Source organism: Stegodyphus dumicola, chromosome 8, assembly GCF_044657685.1.
Source record: "Stegodyphus dumicola isolate Sdum_Otavi_A_Nest chromosome 8, ASM4465768v1".
Lineage (NCBI taxonomy): Eukaryota > Metazoa > Arthropoda > Arachnida > Araneae > Eresidae > Stegodyphus > Stegodyphus dumicola.
The window spans coordinates 149,878,113-149,900,232 of record NC_140775.1 but is presented as its reverse complement, the minus strand read 5'-3'; the positions used below and the strand labels follow the sequence as shown (position 1 = coordinate 149,900,232).

Here is a 22,120-nt window from a genome sequence, read left to right as displayed (position 1 = left end):
CTTATTATTCAAACGCAATTTTAAAATTTGTCTTTATCATTAATTTTATGTCTTCTTTTCCTTCTCTTCCAATAGCCTTTGAAATTACTAGCTAGATGATCATTCAGTTATTTGTTCCTTTACCGAAATGACGAAGCTGTGACAAAGATATTTTAACACCTCGAAAAAAATCAATCTTTGATACTGATAGGGAAATAGATATCGCGTAATTTATGCACATCATAATGCGATTTTTTGTTTTGAATAAGATGGTCTATTAAAAAGTAATTTAGGGAGAGTGCCACATACATCACATGCGATTTTACTGAAAAGTACTGCAATTTCATTCTGTAGTCTGTTTAATTTAAAACACGCAAAACACTTTTCACTTGAATTTTTTATATCACTTAATTCACTACCATACCTTTCACATGATGCTTCCCCTTCATACAATTCACATTCCGAATTTTGCATTTTAATTTTAGAGGCTGGCCTTTGATCTGCTGGAAAATTTCATTCACTGATAGCTCTGAAATTTAAAAATAAGTTTAATTTGAGGACAAAGTCTCTTTATTTATTTTTTATCACACAGACGATAAATACATAAATATTTCGAATGGAAATTTAAAATATACACCTGCTTGTTCTTCATAACTTGGTATTTTGACAAGCAGCTTCTCTTTAGAATGAGTTACTCTTTCCAAAGGTAGAATTCCAAAACCTAAAAAATTTAATAATACATAGTTTTAGAACATATACGAAAACTAAAATATTTAAAATCATTAAAATAAAACATTTTGTGATACTTCAATTGAAGTAACTTAAATATATATGTTAATAGCAAATGTATTTCAAAATAATTCATAGCATAAATATCTCAAAGGTGCAATAGATGCATTTTTTTCAAGACGAGTACGCACGGTTCGAAAGAATTTTGGTCTTCTCTGGAGATAGTCGACTTCTAAAACAAATCAATTTTTCATGTTCACTTCTCTTATTTATTATGTTCTCAGAAATATGGATTACTTTTATTTGCGGACATCTGAAAAAGGCAGTCGTTGTTAATCATTTCACTGTGTAACAACGGAATCCACCGAAATTCCAAATCAAATTTATTTTAAGTATTAAGTAATAATTTTTATGCATACTTAATAACTTTAAATGTAGCAAGAAGATTCTAAATTCTACAAATCAAATAAATACTAATGGAAATGAAGGTATAGACTCGGATAATACTGATAGAACGGAGTGGTAGATTCGGATAAAAACCAAGTTACCCATTTAAATCAAATATTTTAAACAATGGAAAGCCTGAAAAGTACATGGTTTTCAAGTTATATACCGCAGAATCTAGTGCCATAGAAAAGGAATAGGCTTTGAAGTGTCCAAATATTCTGCAATTCTTTCGAAAATCAACAATCCTTGAAATAAAGTAAAATTCCTCATAACATTTTGAAGACATTTTTATTATGCTTCTGCCGCCCAACGCAACAAGCGTCATACTACTAATGAATCAAATAATTAACCAGAATATAAAGATGAACTATTAAACCTCTCTTATGGGTCCTCGTGAAATCTTTAAATATAGTACACGATTTTTAGAATTAATTCACACTGAAGGACGGTATATTTGCCTAGTATCCTTTCTGGAAATATATAAAGAACATAACGCCGCTGTTGGGGTAAATTGCAGCCCATGATCACGTTCGTAGATGACAAGTCGAGTAACAAAGATTCTCTTGGTTTTAAAACATGTCCGGCGCCCGTGTCATTTATCTTGGATATCCTTACATATTCCGAGATTAGTGTTAGTGAAGAAAAGGTGCAAGCTTGGATGGGTATGGATAATTCTGCTCCCGTAGCTCTTAAGATGTCGACTGAATAAACACACTGGAAAAGGCGCAAGACAATGAGGAGCAGGAGGATGAAAATGAAGACGACATGCAGAGCAAGACATTGTAAAACAAACAATGCAGACTTTCATTATAGTTTCAGAGTAATGTTCTCTTATATCGTACATACTCTGAAGATTCATTGTATACAGAAGGAATTTTTTAAATGAACTTGTAAGCAAGCAGACATTCGAACATATATGCCATGATATTATAAAGCTTCACTGTATACCGAAGGAATTTTTAAAATGACCTTACAAACAAACAGACATTCGAACTTATATGCCATGATACTAAGAAGCTTCACTGCATACAGAAAGAACTTTTAAAATGATCTTGTAATCAAGCAGACATTCAAAGTTATATACCATGATACTATAAAGATGCACTGTAAACAAGACCCTTAGGAAGAATTAAACCTAAAAATTGTGTGAAGAAAAATGTATGGCAAAAGTATAAATTATATATAATACTAATGACAATCAAAAAAGGGTAAACATATAAATGGCAGATATAAATCCAAATTTAAAGGGAAATGTTCCTGCTTTAAAATATTTAATCTTCAAAGTTCTGACCTCTGCGGTAGCTACAAAAAAATTAATGACACTTAACACTTCGTGGAGACATGCCAACATTTAGATATAAGGAAAAATTTTACCGCAAATGGAACTTTAACGGGAGGTGAATTTTTACGAATTTTGACATGGCTAGAAGGTCAAGAAAGATTATGAATTACATCAATAACGATCGATTAACAGCGTGAATTCCACTTTAATGTGTGCGCTGCGTGACTTTGCGACTGTCTTTCTACCTGAGACAACCTAATTAAGTTATAGGGCCATTTGCGGTCAGACGGACGGGCTGCTTTCCATAGTTAATAAATTTTGTCCTAAATTCCTTTTGAAAGAAATAAAGAATAATGGTAAAATGTATTTATTTCTTTCCTTCAATACATCATTGTTTCAAAGTAAGTAATTATGCATTATAAAAATCTTTTACTTTTATTTAAAACTGCGTATATTCCTTATAAACTGATGCGTAAGATTTCATTGCTCATTCTCATGCAAAAATATCTCACAGGCAAGAATACAAAGTTCTTTATCATCATCTATCTATACATGTATCAACTTAAAACATTTCTCAAATCAGAAAATTAAGCATTTCACCTAGGTCCAAAAGATAAAGAAATAGTTTTTGCCTCTTTCAAAATCCAGTGTAGTTCGATGGATATTACTAATAAATACTACTATTTATCACTAATGCAAGTAAAATACTTACCAATCAATTTTAAAAACATATAACAGGAAAGGACCACCACCACTAACATTATAAAAATGGTTATCCACCTGAAAAGCGAGGAATCTGTAAATAGATTCAATAAATCTTTAACTGTTTGCTGAAGATTCCATTTATCTTCACAGTTTGTGGTATCTTGATTTACTTCTCTTGCCTTGTCTGCCATTTGAAAAGAACTATATGATTCTGTAAAAAAATATTAAACATTATTTTTCTCTTTTATACATTAAAAAAAATATCTAGTATTGTCCGCTTATAAAACATATCTCAGCATCGAACAAAATAAAGATCACGCTTGAGTAAGTTCAATTTTTTCTTTATAAAGAAGTCTTCCACTTCTTTTATTGAAGAATACAAAATGATTCTTGCCACAAGGTTTAAAAGCGGGATGACTCCTACAATAACCATTGAAGTGGTGGTACACGGCACTGAAGCTTGCTACTGAAAGAAAACTAGCCCTCCCCCCAAAAAAATACTGTTTTATTCCGTTGATGTGAGTATTTAACAGGCAGTTTAAGATTCTAATCTTCTGTTAGGAAATAAGTTATTGTGATAACGAATTGCATTAAACTGTTTATTTTCTATTCCACGTAGGAGTATCATCAGTTTACTTACAAAACATGGCTCCATAAATCTATTTGTTCTTGTTTCTGTTCCACTTAACTGATGCTTCAAGTTATTCAGACTTTATCTTAATTAACCAGTTGTCTTATTATGTTGTATGTTCTATATTTTTGCTTCTCATCAACTTTCAGCGTATTGCAAATTAGTTTAAAATACAGTAACCAATGCGTTTTAAAATTACTTCTTAGTATATTTGAATTAAGAGATCTTATTCAGTTTACTCTTATAAATTTTTAGTTAAATAGTTTTTCCTAATTTTAAATGTGCTGTTTTTTATGCGATTTCTTCTATCTCGGGAGCATTCGACAGATGGCCCTGCTTTGTGATATTTAATTTTATAACTGGCTGAGTTTACTAAACGGCGATTTTAGTACTGTAGATTACAAGTATCAACTCTGAACTTATTTAATAGTAGTATAGTAACTAATTATTAATACCTAAAGTGTTAATTAAAAATTAATACTAACATTAAACTTTTCTCGAAACTTAAGAGATTTTTATTTATTTATTTTTTAATAAAAAATTTTATAATTACACACCTAATGAAATTTTACACTTTTGCAAACAAAGGCTCTATTTGTATTTCCTGCGCATTGTTCGAGAACAGTCTTTCAATTGTATTTTCAAGTTCGTAAAGCTTTTGGTAGCTTTTCCAATCTCCACCTTCCAACTGAAGAATTCTTCTTATCGTTTTCTCGATACAGTTGAGGTTGGTATGTAGTCACTTTCGTTCGCATCACTTTCACTGCCAGTTTGTTTCTGCAGATAATATCGTAGTCAAGAGTTTTCACATGCTGTTTCAATATTATCATCAGTTGCAACATATTCTAAAAACGAATCTTCGGACGCCCAACCGGGATATTGGTTAGTGACTTTGACTGCCGTACCAAAGGGCCCGGGTTCGAATCCTGGAGAAGGCATGGATGTTTGTAAGTGTAATAGTGTTTGTGTGACATACGGGCACTCAAATTATGAGGTGAGCCGAAAGGCCTCTCAGGAAATTGATGGTAGGGAAAGAGAGGTGAGAGACTCTCGGACCCATTTGTCGGGATGCTTTCCCTCAAAACTGAGGGTGGAACTGAGCAAAGTCATACTGTCATCTCTATGGTGCCTCAGTCTCTTACCAAAGACAGGTGCAATCTTTTCTTCTTGCCACGATAAATTTCGTGGGCTTGTTCTCATATCAGACAAGCAAGATTAGTCACAACGACAACAACGAATCTTCATAATTTCCCTCACTGATGTCCGAAATATTAGAAATAGTTTGCAATTCCTCTGTGGCTTCTTCTTAATAAAAACTAGATTTTCCAAAGCAATTTCTAACTACGTTCTGGAAGACTAATTATGAGTTGATTATAATATGCATAACCTCCAGCAAAGATATCGTTATATAGTTATCTCCTTCGAAGTGCTTATATTTTCGTAAGATTCAACTTCGGTTTAGTGCTTATATTTTCATAAGATTCAACTTTGTTTTATCCTTTTTTTTTTTTTTTTTTTTTTGAAAGACACTTTTTCTGTAATTACATTAGAAAGTTTTTATAACACTTTGGTATAATGACTGAATGACAGAAGTTGTATTTGCAACTTCTTTGCAGGAAGAAAGACTAATTTTTTACAACAATGACAGAGGAGTATGCTGCACAGTTATCTAACCGTTTTTCAGTTCTCTGTCCCATTTCAAAAGGAAATTAGTAAAAATACTGCTTATCAACCTTAAGTTCTTGGCTGAACTCTTGTTCCTCTTTTAAATAACGAGGTTTTCTACTCTTTCCAATAACCATTGCGATTCTTTTAATTTAATTGCTGCATTCATATTGCACGTTAAACACAATAACTAGTTCTTTTCATTTCTTAAAAGAACGAGCTGCTGATTCACATTTAAATATTAATGTATACTCCAGTAAAGCTCTGTAAAACAGACCAGTTTCATCTGTATTCGTGTCTCTCTCAGATCTAGCCCGGACAAAGAGATTTGCAAACAGTGTCTGACAGAAACTAGGGAAGTGCACCCAACACCATACAGTCATCAACTACACTGGCCAAAATTTCTGCTTCTCACAGTATCTCTTGCTAAACTAACAACTGCAACAACTACTACTGAGAGCAGATGCTCTCTCCGGCCTTATACTTTTCACCCGGCCGCCGAGATATTTCTAGTACTTTCAGCTTCTCGAAATTACTGGACGGCAATATGAGTATCGAATTACGGTTGCAGTTAATATATAGTGAACAGTTACATTTATCAGTTACAATACTTATTACGATGATACAGAGACCTAACCAAAATGTCGCCGAATGTTCGCCAAGCTTGCCGACTGAAACGAATGGATAAACCAAGATGCCCGTTTATTCATTGTTAAATGGACTTGCCGCTGTGTTTTTACTTTTCCGGTATAGCTTTTCTCTCTAGATTTTTCATGTTACATTACACAAAAATTACAACTCCACATATAATTGCACTAAAACTACCTATCTGTGTACGAAATTCGTAACAATATTTTCATGCAGTTACTATTTAGAAGAATTTACATACTGATTAGAGATTTTTTCGTAAGCGTTATTGCTCCCAAATATTTTACCCTTGTTCGAAAGGCATTTTACAAAATCGTTGATTATGTGATAAAATTTTGGATTAATTATTATGCGTCTTCGAAAGTCGAATTAACGTTATGATGAGCTTGTGTTAATCGGCATGTGGAGAGGTAAAGTTCTGGAGATCCTCTTTCGCCACAAATACAGTTGTCTGATGGAGATCCATCTCTAACAGTAATAAGTGGGGAAGGGTCCATATCCAGATATGAATTGATTTAAGCGGTGGTTACTGAAACATCTTTTCTCGTTTATTAGATTGATTGATTCATTCCTTGGGAAAGAGGGTTCTATTCGTTCTGCCAGATGCGATTTATTTGCTTGTGCGCTTCCTCTTTAGGTATGACTTATTATTTAATTTCATATCTTTGAAGTCAGGAGTAGTAGCTGCGACTTTCGCAAGAAATTTGGCGTCTTCGTTTCCTTCATTCTATGCCTCTGCTTTCGCCCAACTAAGCGAAATTTCAATTGACTATTTTCTGGGAGGAGAACAAAGATTTACTCTGCTATTATACTAGAACGTTTGAAGTCCTTTAATACCATGTAGCGAAGAACGAGAATCTGGTTGAACTGTAAGCTGACTGCCGTTATTAACTCGATTTCTATTGCTCCTCTTGAAGAACTGTGTTTTCTGGGCACAGGCGTTCTTTCCAGCTTATTTTTAGATTTTCGGCTTTATAGAATTTATGGAAAACACGGACTGATCAAACTTTCTTCTATTTTTAGATCCATCTGTAAATTCTATTGGTAATTTACTGATATTTATAGACTTTTTAAAGTAAATTTTTATGTTAGATGCATGTTTGAAGAGATCCTTATGTTGCCGCATGTAGTCACGCATGATTTTAATGAGTATAAATGTACAATAGAAGGAACAAGTGTAAGGTATAACAAATAGGTCATTATTGAAAAGCATATCAGAGAAATGACTAATAAAATTATACTTTCCGTAAGTAGTAGTTATTCCACATACCATCCCCGTTGATTATTTAAAATTAATGCATAACAAATCAATGCATAAAAGCATAATAAAATATTTAGTTTCGCTCATATCAATTATTGAATACATAATTCGAAAAATTAAGATCACCTAAATATATGATCACTGTAGATTTAACCTCTCCTAACTTGCATAATAATGCAATGAGATTCCAAAATATAATGTTTTATTATTAAATATGTTATTTATTCAATTCAAGACTGCCGTTCAAATTATGGGAAGTTTCCGCTACATTTCAAAAAGCTATGAATATCATTCTGAGATTCCTATAAATAAAATCAACGTTTGTTTACCTAGACGATATCATAATTACAGTTGTTAAATACACTGATGACCTACGCGATGTTTTTCACAACTGCAAAAAGTAGACCTAAAATTAAAAGCGCCAAAATGTGAAGAAGCTAAATAACTCCTAAAACTAAGCTAAATAATATAATAGAATAATATGCTTTAAATTCTAAAATAACATAAAGAAAGATAAGACAGGCGAAAATCATGGCAATCATAATTATATTCTTCAGATTTATGTCCATAGTATAGGACATTATTCAAAGAAATTTGAGGAGATATCATGACCACTGATAACTGCGAAACGGACAAAAAAAACGTTCAATTGGTCGATGAATGCAAACACAGCTTTAGAGAAGCTTAAGATCACTTTTCAAGCATCGATCTTGAAATTACTCGACCCAGAAGGTAAAATGGAAATATCTATAGATGCGTCTGATCTAATTAGTTGCAGTCGTGCTTATGCAAAAACGTAAGCCGGTTGCATATTTTAATACTAAACAATATTAAAAAAAACAGACACACAGCTAGAGAATGAAAGTAACTGCACATTGCCAACTTTCAGTACTAGATTTGCATATTTCACATGCAAACAGTTTACATGTTACCGGAAATGCAATAACAAATTTAGAGAAAAATGCATGGGCGCGCTCCAGCGAATACTTTAATTTTACTTAAAATACACAACATTTTGGAAATCGTGTATAGAAGTCTAGATTGTCGAAGAAAAACTAATTAATTTTTATTGGGATTACGAAGTACAAGTTGAGTGCTTTATGAAAGAAACACAGTTGTTTTACACACACATCAAACCGGAGCGATTTACGTAATGCATGTGTAAACGTCTGTGCATGTACAAATGCGAAATAGTTTGTATCATTAAGGTATGTTAAATCTTTATATCGCAATGTACTAAACTATTTTTCCTTCCAGAAAAGCTAGAAGGAGAAGCTGATGAATCAAGATGTTTCACTTAAAAACACTGAAATAAAAGCTTGAATTTATATACTAAACGGTAGTTCCTTAAATTCTCTATTAGAATCCGTAAGGCCTTGGTTTCCTAATTAATTAAATTCTGATGGAGGTGACTGTAAGGTTTAATTTTAATTAATCAGTCCTTTTACTATTCTTACTGCTCTATATTTCCCCTTTTCATCTACTGCTAAAAGACTGTAAATTACTTGTAGTTTAGTGTCAAATTTCAAAGTTTATGGGTGAGCGACTAGCAACTTAGGTTGACTGTTTCCTTTTTTATTTCTGTAGTTTACAATAGACTGCCAGACAAAATTTCCTCTCTTTGATTCTCCGCGAGTTATGGCCACAAACTCTACGAAAATCTACAAAGCAGCCACTGTTTAAAAAATGGTTCCCTCATGCTCATTAAACCAAAGAGTGAGATCTTGGATGTTCACTTTGCTACTGGTCTACAACAACTGCAAGTTTTTACCTGAATTTCAGAATGAGCGTTGGGCCCATAACAGGTGCTATTAAAGCACCTGCACCCGGAGGCGTAAATACAAAGCGTGACAAAGTCAATCGTTCGTAGTGGAGAAAGTCCGAGACTAAAAGAGTGACATTCAATTTGAAGGGTTTAATGGGCACACTGACTTTCACAGTGCTACTACTAGCAGATGGTAGCAGTTTACTATTTGCTAGTGGTAATACATTCCACTATTTTAAGAAACTTAATAATTACAGTTCAAGGGTGCATACAGAAGAAATTCTGTTAGCCGATTTCGTAAAATGCATTTTGATCTCTTCATGACTTTAAACGTTTTCTTAAAAATTTTTGAAAAATTCGTACCTGGTAAACTTGATGCAACAACGATGGACGAGCTCGTATCTGCCCAATTTTCTGTTGCAGTTTCTTCTTTAAACCTAAAGAAAAATTCATACAGCAAAAACTAAATAAAAGCTACGTAATACTAAAATTAGAATTTCATACTTTACATCAGAAGAAATCCAATTATTCGAACTGTGCCATTTTAATCTAGGCAAATTAAATCGGTCTTTAAAAAAAATAATTAAAAATAATTTTTAAAAAATGGCATATTGTATATTTAAGGGTCTAAATTATTATAAATTATTCAAAATATCATTATTTTAATTAAAGAAATATCAGGTTTTCACCTAACACATTACGTTAGTTATTAAAAACCTTTCATTTGTGATTAGGCCAGATTTTAAAAACTATGCACTTTAATCTTTTATTTTTTTTCCCTTCTGCGTCTAAACAGCATTCGCATTTTGCTCCGAAGGGTGGAACAATTTTCAACTGAAACATCAGGAGGAGAACATCGGGGGATAAATTTGAATTCATTACTACTTGCAGCAAATAACTTGCATGGAAAAAAAGGCTTCAATACATTTCTTTTCCTGGAAACTGTTCGACGGTATCTTGTAGATTTCTGGGTAAATCTGTCTCTCTTATCTTAATTTGAGTATGTTAAATATAAAGCCAGAGTATGTCTCCCAAATTCTTTTTTATTATTATTTTATTCACTGGTTGGGCTTATTCTAAAATTTGGACAAATAACGTATGCTAAAAAAAAATGATTTATGTATTGGTTGATCCATCTCTGTAACTCCTCTTAAACCCTTATCCGAAATGCATCTTCTAAAATACTTAACTGCCATTGACGCAGTAGCAGTGTCACTTTTCAATTCGTCAATATTTTTTGCACTGTCTTTTAGGTGAACATACGACGATTTTAAAATGACTATACAATGATTGTTATTACTTGAATAAGCTCCAATGTTACTTAAAATATTGTTACGGTTTTTGTATTCATTTAGCTATTTTTTAGTGGAATTTATAGTTAAAATTGTTTTATATTTCCGTACAATGCGCACTAGACATATTTTAAGAGAAAGTTATGCCGGAAAAACTAAAATACAGGAGCACGCGAATTTAACATTTTAGTAAATAGATATCTCGTACTTGTACTCCTTTGCTATCTAGAAAAATCGAGAAAAAACCTGAATGTTCTCATGCAGAATTAAAAAGCCATAAAAGCGAAGGAAAAATATCTCAAGTTAGTTTTTACTAAGTTTTTGTTATTGATTGTAGGGATTTCGTGGTGAGATCGGATTAACTTTCTCTACTTTCAATTGTGTTCTTTTAAAGTTTTAGTACTTTAAAATATAACTATTGTGAGATATTGCACGAATATTTCTGAGGAAATTTCAAAATTTTGTTTTATTTCTTGGGATAAGGATAAATTTTATTAACTTTTTATCGACTTGTACATTCAATCCGTTACGAACCCGAATGCATGCAACAGTCTGTTCTATCTGTAGTTCAAACACTTGCAACTGCTTAAGTCTTATTTCATTGTTATTACGGAACAGTGTCGGGCCATCAATGAAGTGTAGCGACTACGCTAGTGCTACATTTTATGTGTTAACACGTTCAAGAGTATTTTCATCCAATATTCAAAAGGAATTAAAAGGAACTTCCGTGAAGAAGGAAGGGCTAGCTCGCTTTCACCTGCTCTCATAACTGGCACAGGCGGTAGGTCGTAAGAAATTTAATTGCCCTCGTGATTCTTATCACCGAAATTAATTTAACTTTTGGTATTACATTTCAATTCATCTTCATGAAAACATTCTCATGGAACGTAAAAGAATTCCAAGCAAAATATATTAAAAGTTTGTACCAAGTTTAAAGTAGGTAGAGGAAAGCAGTTTGATAGTCCTTATGCAAGAGATCATTACCCAAGCAAAAACCTATGAAGTTTTTTTCCCCTTTGGCAGGAACTTAGCCGACTTAGGCTTGGCCGTTACTAGGGCCAAGAGTGGTGGCCACATTACTGTGGAAGCACCCGTAAAAGTGGTGGCCACGTTCTGTGGAAGGCTTCCACAGAACCTCAACGTTACCTCCTATAAAGGGAAGGAAAATTGGAGTCATGCCTTCTCCAGGATTCGAGCCCGGCCCTTTGGTATCGTGGTAGGTTTCCCCTATCCACTATACCGCCCGGGCGGCGCAACTTATGAGGTAGTTTAATGATAATTGTCTCGTCGATTCTCACCGCACTACGGTCACTATCGCTTTTTCGGATAATGTATTTTCAAAAGATACAAAAATAATGGATAGGTTAAAAAATTATTAACGTAATATTACGTTAATAATATCCTATTTTCATAAAATAGGATAAAAATTTCCCCTTTTTATCCTATTTTCATAAAGCAGCAGTCCAGCGGTCAAGTTGCTAAACACTAGTAGGTCTGTGAAAAGTCAGCCTTTTTCCGTGAAATCAACAATAATTATTTTATTTTATTGTATTTTCTAGAAAATTTAGTGAATGCATTAACAAGTTATTTTCATTAATTACAAGTTCTATAATTACAAGAGTTCGAAAAGAAAAATAAAGAATATGTAAAAGGTTAAATTAGCAGGCGTAAATTAATTTCTCTTATTATAACAAATAGAAGTACTGACTTCTATTTGCACTGCGACATTTCGAGACTAATCTACGTCATATCACCACTCTTACATTATTCCGACGATGTAAATGGAACTAAAACAGCCAATAGTAATTTTATAGCCCTATTAACTACTCAATCAAAATGCATAGAGAACTAAAACTAACTCAGTCTGAATTAAGATTTCACTCTGAACCCTTGCTTTCTACGCTTTTGTCTGTGCCAACTCGATTGTGGCCGCAACAGGTTTACTGAAATAAAAACTTAATTAAATCCGTCTTGCCAGCCAAATTTCTTATCTATTGGGGATTGGCGTTTCAGCATTATACGACATCAAAATTCTCGCAGTTTATTACGGATTCAACCGCCTGCGTTCTACTACAGAATCTATTACACACACACACACATATATATATGTAATGCTTTCAGTTATTCCAACACATCGTGGGCGAATGGTGAGGCTATTCCATTACACGTTCTGGCAGATGATTGAAGCACGGAGAGAAATGACGACTCGGGACTTTTCACTTTTAACAGCAAGCATATCTTTATTTTAATTTATAGCCGATGACTTTTTCCAGATGAAGTTAATCAAAGAACTTATTCAGTAATTGAACTATTAGATACGATTGACTTTAAACTTTAATACGTCACAACGTTCTAACAAAGAGAGAGGCGCATAACGGAAGCGTTAGCAGGACGAAGGCGAGAAGGCATCTGTATAGGAGAACTTATGACGCAGCATTTCTATGAAAGGTTATGTAACAGAGTAGCTTCTAGAAAAATGTAGAAAAACTTATGACGCAGCATTTATATGAGGACGTTATGTAATAGGTGCGAATGTTCTAGAAGGTACTGGGTTAGGGGACGATCCTGAATTGCAGAAAATTAATTAAAGGTTGCTGGTTCGCAAAGAGCAAAGCCATCGTATTTTTTTTATTATATATATATATATATATATGTCATAATAAAAGCACATAGAAAAACCCGGAGCAGTGTCGATGCGTGATGAGATAAAAGCACAAGGAAAGACGGAACACTGTAGATGCGTGATGAGACCCATATTGAAGAAGATTTTGATTGCGTAGTATTTAAAGAACTTGGCAGTCGAGGCAGTTTTAATTCCATTTTTATTTTCAACTGATATTTGTGGCCACAATCACTTGGCACTCTAGTCGTGCCTTTCCACAGAAGATTTACATTTTTGATATTGTTGAGACAGAGCAAGCCAGCGAAATTACATCTTAGCACAGTAGAGAGCAAAAGCTGAAGTGCGTAGTTATGCAAGATGGAGGCACGCGAGGAGAAAAATTTTGGTTTACAAGGACAGTTTCAGTTCCCAATGATTACGTCATCAGAGCTACGCCGATCATAGAGTGATCTAGAAATGACGCAATGCAGATAAGTTATTACGATTTTAGAATAGAGAGGAAGAATTAATGTTTTATAGTTTAATCTATAATTTTGATTCATATATTTTTATCTTACATATTCCCCCCTTCAAAAAGAAAAAGGAGTAGCGACAGAGAAGCCTTTTTAAAGAGAAAGAGTTAAAACACTAGCAAATTAAAAAATATATATAAATAAATAATAAAATTTTGATCCTGTAAAGTATTATTTATAAATATCAATTTTTTTTAATAAATTCTTAATTTTTAGAGTCCTATTGAATTTTTCAACATTTTAGTCCAAAAGTCTTTTTGTTTGAGAGTTCAGATAATCATAATTCTTCAGGGAAGGTTCTTGTTGTCGCAGAATATCACAAAATAAACTTTTACATAATCATTACTTATAATTTAATGTAATGCACATAAATATTTATGATATTTATTTCTATACTGATAAATTATAATTTAACATGATAAATAATAGGATTAAGATTTTCAGAATTTATGGTTTCATCGTTATCATCTTTCATTTACAATTCCTGATTTTACCAAACTGGAAGCCTCGCAATACTTCTAAACAAACATATCCATCAATAGGGCTGTCCTCTTGAGCTAACCAGTGTGTCCTCTGCACTGGTGGCCCAGGGTGCCTAGACAGTTACTTGAAAAGGCCTCCGTTCCTTGCATTAAGGTAACTGGCCTTTGAGAACTGCACTAATACATTCCATAATAAAAAAATATAATAATAATATAAAAAATTACAAACACTCATAAAATGAGAGCCTCCAACATTATCTTGCATGAAGAGGGTAAAAGGAACAACTGTACAGAGGTAATAACAGGCCTCTGTTGAAGGAACCAATACTCCCTCGACATACACTATACTTAACATACAATCACCCATAAATTTAACATGCATTTACCATAATTTCATATTACGTATCTGTAATAATTTTACTTATTTTTAACACCAACTTCATTTTTAGAATAATTATAAAATTCGTATTCAAAATTCTCAACAAAATTTCAAAAACATAAAAACTTATCTTAATATCCTTCCCTATGAATAATTTAAATAGCTTAAAATTAATTACTTAATTTGCTCACACATAATTATGAAAAATTAGAAAAATTAATGAACAAGAATTTCAGATTTTCTCAAAAGATGGAATAGCCTCACCATTCGCCCACGATGTGATGGAATAACTGAAAACATTACAGTTATTAATTAGCCGGCAGGATTTATCCTCTACGTGGGGAAAAAGCTCCTGGATTTATTTACAACGCGCTTCGGGTCAAGGACAGTGTGTGATCGTCTGATGCTTGTGCTTCTTTTCCGGCGATTCTTAAGTACTTTCCCTCGTCTCCAAAGTTATGCGTTTTATCAAGTGCTTCTAAAGTTATTGATTTTAGTGTTCAAATTGATGTGTATGCGAACTCTTAAATTCAAGATTTTGTGATTGGAATGTTAACACGCTCAAAAACGGCAAAAATGTCAACTGATAAGAAAGAATCCGTAGCTATTGTGGATACAATGAAATTCCAATTTCCTATTTTTGATGGCACAAGTACAAATTTTCCAATAGACAAATATCTTCTATTGTTTGAAGAGAAATGTGCCGCAAAGAACATTCCAGAAAAGGAAAAGAAATTTGTTTTCTCAGAGTGTATTAGAGGAGAGGCTTTAGCCCTCTATTTACGTGATTGTTTAGATAAAGACTGGGACAACATAAAGGCTATTTTCGAGGCATACTTCACAACATCGGAATCTGTTACTTTTAGTGATTTTGTGTCTTTAAAATACGATAAATTTAATAATATTGATGTTTATTTTCGTAATAAGTTGAAATTAGGAGCCAGCTTGAAACTAACAGATTCCACAATGGTCGAAGCACTTACGGAAGGACTTCCTGAGTCTCAAAGAATGCTGTTAACAGTGCAAAACATAGACACACCGAAAGACTGGATTACTCTTGCTAGGAAACTTGTTTCCAGTTCAGATGGCGTTGGATGGTCTAGGAAATAATAATTATCAATTTGTTTCTCCAAGGCAAACTGTTCCGAGGTGCTATTATCCAAGACCAGTGCAAGCCACTCCTTATCAAAGTTTTCGTAGAGTGAGACCTTTTAATTATCAACAAGTGCAATACCGACCTCTACAGTATGCGTATCGGCCAATTCGATATCCACAATTACCTGCTATTAATTATAACACGGTTCCTAAAAGAGAAGTTAAAAAATGATATTACTTTAAAGTGAATGTCCAAATTGGACAGGAAAAAATTCCCAGTATTATTGATACGGGATCGCAAATTAACGTTTTACCGTTAAAATATTTTAACAAAATTGGTGATAAATTTAGAGAAATTTCATTGAAATCTCATGATAAAATATTTTCAATATCTAGTCAAGTTCATATAGAGAAAATAATCAAAGTAAAGTGTAAAGTAGGTAAAATAGAAAATAATGTGATATTTTATGTAGTAGATTCAAATTTGAATTATTTATTGCTTTCATCACCATGTGTTTCATTATTTAAATTACAATTGAATTTTCATAATTATGAAGTGTATCAGCTTGGAAAAGAGGTAAGTAAAAATGTTAAAGTAGACAAGTTTTTCCAAAATAATTATATATGTAAAAATGATATCAGTGCTGAACAATCTAGTAAATATTTTGATAATAGCGAAAATTTTGTATGTAAAAATGATCTTAGTACTAAAAATTGTGGTAATTATTTTGAAAATAGTAAAAATTCTGATAGTAAATTACAGAAATTGTTGAATGATTATAATCATATATTTGCAAAAAGTAAATATGATGTTGGTTGTATAAGAGTTGAACCTCCCAGAGTTATATTAACTTCTGAATTACCAATAGCCTATAGACCATATAGAGCATCTCCTAAAGATAATAGTGAAATTAAAAAACAAATAGATGAATTGTTAAAAGCTGGAATTATTAAACCTTCTTATAGTCCTTATGCTGCTCCTGTAACTTTAGCTTATAAGCGAGACGAGCAGTCCAGAAGCAGATTGTATATTGATTTCAGGAAGCTTAACCAAATTACTAAAACTGATTCTGAACCTATTCCTAGAATTGATGCTGTATTAGATCAATTAACAAATGCAAAAATCTTTTCTACATTGGATTTGGCATCAGGCTATTGGCACATAAAATTAAATGAAAAGGATACTGAAAAATTGGCATTCACTACAAATTTTGGACCGTATGAGTTTACTAGATTACCTTTTGGTTGAAAAAATTCCCCAGCTGTTTTCCAACGAGCTCTTAGACAAATTTTAAACAAATATCAGATTCAATTTGCTTTAAATTATTTTGATGATATTATAGTATTCTCTCCAAATTTTGATGAACATTTAAATCATCTTAAAATAATATTTGATATATGTGAGAAAGAGAATATAAAATTAAAACAATCTAAATGTAATTTTGCTAAAGAAAAAATAAATTTTCTAGGATATGAAATTCAAGCAGGTAAATACCAGCCCAGTAATGCAAATATAGAGGTTATTAAGAAATTGCAACCTCCTAAAAATATCAAAGAATTACAAAGATTTTTAGAAAGTATTAATGTTTATCATAAATTTATTCAAAATTATGCTAAAATTAGAGCCCCATTAACAAATTTACTTAAGAAAGATACTCCTTATAATTGGACTGATGAATGTCAAAAAGCTTTTCAAAAATTAAAAGATGCATTGATTTCTAGACCTATTTTAACTTTGTTTAATCCTAAATATCCCTGTCATGTATTTGTTGATGCGTCCAAAGGAGCTGTTGGTGCTGTTTTAAAACAAGAACATCCTGATGGTAGTTTACATCCAATTGCTTTTCATTCTAGAAAATTAAGATCTTATGAACAAAATTATGCCATTACTGAGCTGGAATGTTTATCTATTATTGATGCAGAATGTTTATCTATTATTGATGCAATTGATAAATTTTATTATTATTTACATGGTAACCATTTTACTGTACATACTGATCATGCTGCTTTAGTTTGGCTTAAAAATATAAAACACCCTACTGGTCGTCTATTTAGGTGGTCTTTAAAATTATCTATGTATGATTTTGATATAAAATATAAAAAAGGATCTACTAATGTTGAAGCTGACATGCTCTCTAGAAATCCTATGTGTCAACATTTAAGATTGCAAGTTAATTTATTATCATTAGAAGAAATAAAAGAATATCAAAATTTAGATAATGTTTATAATACTAAGTATAGGAAAATGAATGATGTCTTAACTATTAAAAAACAGGAATTGTACAAAATTGTGATACCCATGTCTCTACGTACGAAATTACTTGAAAAGGCCCATATACAATTTGGTCATATTGGTGTATCATCTATGCTAAATTTGTTATCTCCACAATATTATTGGCCAGGAATTGTTCAAGATGTTAGAAATTATTGTAAACATTGTGAAGTATGTCAGTTTAATAAGAAAAGTAAACAAAAGAAATTTGGTTTAATGCAAAATTTACCATCAGTTAGTGAACCTTTTGACATATTATCTATTGATACTGTAGGTGGTTTAAATTATTATAATTCTACTAAAAAGTATATTCACATAATTATTGATCATGCAACTAGATATATCTGGACATTTGCTTCTAAAAGTGTAACTACAGATACTTATATAAATTGCTTAAAACAAATTTTCCAAATTCAGGTCCCTAAAAAGATTTTAAGTGATAGGAACGCTGCTTTTACATCTTCAAAATTTAAGCACTTTTTAAGGAATCATAATGTAAAACAATTGCTAACTACTGCAAATAGACCCCAAACTAATGGTAAAATTGAACGTGTTAATCAAACTATTATAACTAGATTAAAATGCAAACTAAATTCTTATCACGGTAATATAGCATGGACAAAATTATTACCCCAAGTAACTGAAGAGTATAATAATACCCCTCATTCTGTAACAAAATTCCCTCCATCATATTTAATGTATGGAAAATTACCTTATGATTCCTTAATTCAAAATCAAGAATTGTATCCGTCAATAGAAGAAGCCAGAAAAATAGCTCAAAAGAGATCTGATGATCATCATAATGTAAATAAAGAAAGATATGATATTCATTTTAAACCTAGTAATTTTAAAATTGGTGATTTAGTAATGTATGAAGAATTTCAATACCCTAATACACGTAAATTATCTCCTCCATTCTCAGGACCTTATAAAATTTTAAAACAATATTCTGAAGTTACTTATGAAATAGATAAACCTAATCCTTTAACTAAAAAGAAATCAGAAATTGTTCATTCAACTAGATTAAGACCTTTTAATCCAGCAAGTGAGTTTAAGTTGAACTGTCCGAAATAGTAGAATTCCTATCTCTGTTCAAAATTAAAATTAATTTTTTTTAAAAATTCTCTTTTAAACATTTTCCTGATTATGACCTTTAATACCTGATTTAGACTTAAACCCTAACTATGACAAGTTATTTTCCCGACTATGACAAATTATTCTCCCGATCTTGACCTTTTATATCTTTCACATAATTTGAATTATTTTGTAGCAAAAATTTTCTTCTTATTGTAGAATAATGTTTGTTTCTAATTTACAACATTATAAAAAAGACTTTAACTTGATTATACAAGTTATCCGTCTTATAATTTTGATTTTATATGATCTTTTATTTTTCTAAAACCACTTTGAGGTAATGTACAATACCAAAAACCAATTACCTTCTATTAGGCAAGAGGTTTTTCGATATTTGTACCTAGCACCCCCCAACCATCAGCAAGTAATCACGCTGATCTGTTGGCGAGGACATGCCATAGTTTTAAAGTCAAAGTGTTCATGTTCTAGTGTATAATTGTATTATTTATATTGAATTGTTTTTTGAATAAGTATAATATTTTGTATTGAAGTGTAAACCAATTACCTTCTATTAGGCAACGGAGGTTTTTCGATATTTGTACCTAGCACCCCCCAACCATCAGCAAGTAATCACGCTGATCTGTTGGCGAGGACATGCCATAGTTTTAAAGTCAAAGTGTTCATGTTCTAGTGTATAATTGTATTATTTATATTGAATTGTTTTTTGAATAAGTATAATATTTTGTATTGAAGTGTAAAACATGTCAATTACGATGAGAGGAAAAAATGCATCATATTTGTGAACTATAAACATGCATCATATTTGTGGACTATCTGGCATTTAGAGATTTTACCAGATATTTTCATTCTATTCGAACTCTTTTTATGAAAAGGACTTTCAAAAAAAAAAAAAAGAGGACATTTTTAACAAAATTGAGGACTTTTGTAATTATAACTTATTTATTTATCAGTATTCCATATTTATTATGTTATAGTCTTAAAATTAGTCATATATTGTATATTTATTTATAACTCTTTGTTTTAATGTTCAAAATTTCATATGCTATAAAGTCAAAATTTTATATGAGAAAGTCATGAACTATGATAGGCCATAGTTAAAGCTCGTACGCTATGTTCTGGATGTTTCCATGTCTTTTCTCATATTTTTGCTTCACTCCTGTACAAATGCTTTTCCCACCCCGGCCTCTCTTTTGACGGGGGGGGGGGGAAGATGTAAAATATATAAAAAAAAATACGATGGCTTTGCTCTTTGCGAACCAGCAACCTTTAATTACTTTTCTGCAATTCAGGATCGTCCCCTAACCCAGTACCTGCTAGAACATTCGCGCCTGTTACATAACCTTTCACATAAATGCTGCGTCATAAGTTTTTCTACATTTTTCTAGAAGCTACTCTGTTACATAACCTTTCATATAAATGCTGCGTCATAAGTTCTCCTACACAGATGCCTTCTCGCCTTCGTCCTGCTAACGCTTCCGCTATGCTCCTCTTTCTTTGTTAGAACATTATGACGTATTAAAGTCAGTCGTATCTAATAGTTCAAGTTATTTGATTCAATTACTGAATAAGTTATTTGATTAACTTCATCTGGAAAAAGTCATCGGCTATAAATTAAAATAAAGATATGCTTGCTGTTAAAAGTGAAAAGTCCTGAGTCGTCATTTTTCTCCGTACTTCAATCATCCCAGCTTCGTCAACCCTCTGCCAGAACGTGTAATGGAATAGCCTCACCATTCGCCCAAGATGTGATGGAATAACTGAAAACATTACATATATATATATATATATATATATATATATAACGTACGTACGCATAAACTTCACACAACCTTAAAAACTCTACTGTTATTTCTTACTGCTAAACAGAGGATTCTGTTGGCGGATTTTATGCAGCATCATCTGCCGACGTTGTGTTTTGTAATTCGTAGAACAGTATCTCACTGTTTAAGAAATAATAGCGATTTATCTAATTCTACTACTAGTTCAGAGTAATTCATCGAATTTGAATTCGATACTATTAACCAATAATATTTTGACCTTTTTCAATGAAAAGCCTTCATTATCTATAAAACACTTATGACAACGACAAGGATATTGTAGTTTTTAGCACTTGAGGCAAAGCAAACAGCATTATGTATGAAGAATTAATGACGTTAAACATACAAAACAGGATTGTATAAAATTAATTGTAACTGATATTTACAAGAAAAAGAAATTTTGTTTAAGAATAAGAATTTCGGAAATACAATACGGAATTTATGAATAAAGTGTACTCACCCGACTTCAGTGAAACCTTCATCGTTGTCCATACTTATCTGCAATATAATTATTTTAATTTCAAAAAATCCGTTAACATATTTTACATATTAAAATAATTTTAATTTCTACAACAATAACGCTCAGGACCGTTTCACAGTTTCAGGGCAACACAGAATTATATTTTACATTAAAGCAAAAGGTTCTACTGTTAATAAAAATACCAAAAGCATTTTGGATAATTAATGTTGTTAAAATTCCTTCCGTTATAAGAAGCTGGAGATATTTTTATAACGTTTTCTTTATAACTTAGGATGTTCTACAAAAAATTCTTTTTTGCAGACTTATTTAGTTAAACACATGAAAATAATGCATCATTCTTCTAGCAAAGCATCTTTTACTAATATAACAGTGCATTAAATATTCATAAAAATTATCAGTTGTACTTAAAAATTTATATAAATATTGTATATTATGTTGTAGGGTATCAAATGTTAATTAACCAGTTATTATAATTTTAGACTTAACTATATCTTCTCTTTCCGTAATCCTCACCAGAATGCAAATTACTGTGAGTATTTAAGCTAAGGTTTTTTGGATTTTGAAACATAGAATGTTTCTGGCATGGCATGTGCGCGACGTGATTAGTTCCTGCCTGCGGTTTTGCGGTCTCTCGCTGCTGATACTTTACTGACGCGCCGATATAGTATTGCAGCTAGCTCCTAGCTGAGTATTTAATTATATAGCCTTTGACTACTATTGAAAGTTATATATTTGGACTGCTCTATTTATCTGCATTACAATGGGTTGTGGTTATTTGTAGCACAAGAGCGTGCACTTATGTTCCAAGTTTTATTTAAATAAAAGGTTTATTATATACTTCATAAAACTCTGTCATTGTTTTCAAACATAGCGATAACTCACTTCCCGTCTGTTAGTTTTTAGACTAATCAGATGAAGTAAAACATTATAATTCTCATTAGATATACCACGAATAATTTG

At 31.9% G+C, this 22,120-nt stretch overlaps 1 protein-coding gene across 1 annotated transcript in view; it reads right to left on the bottom strand.

The window, feature by feature from the left end:
• Window positions 1-22,120, bottom strand: part of LOC118191776 (uncharacterized) — a 56,474-nt gene that overhangs the window by 2,430 nt on the left and 31,924 nt on the right. Inside the window, exons 2-6 of the mRNA XM_085822580.1 lie at window positions 21,140-21,177; window positions 9,476-9,549; window positions 3,150-3,353; window positions 617-700; window positions 404-508 (exon numbers count right to left, since the gene is read on the bottom strand). Of these exons, the coding sequence (XP_085678706.1) occupies window positions 404-508; window positions 617-700; window positions 3,150-3,353; window positions 9,476-9,549; window positions 21,140-21,177 (505 nt within the window). The remainder of the gene's footprint in view (window positions 1-403; window positions 509-616; window positions 701-3,149; window positions 3,354-9,475; window positions 9,550-21,139; window positions 21,178-22,120) is intronic.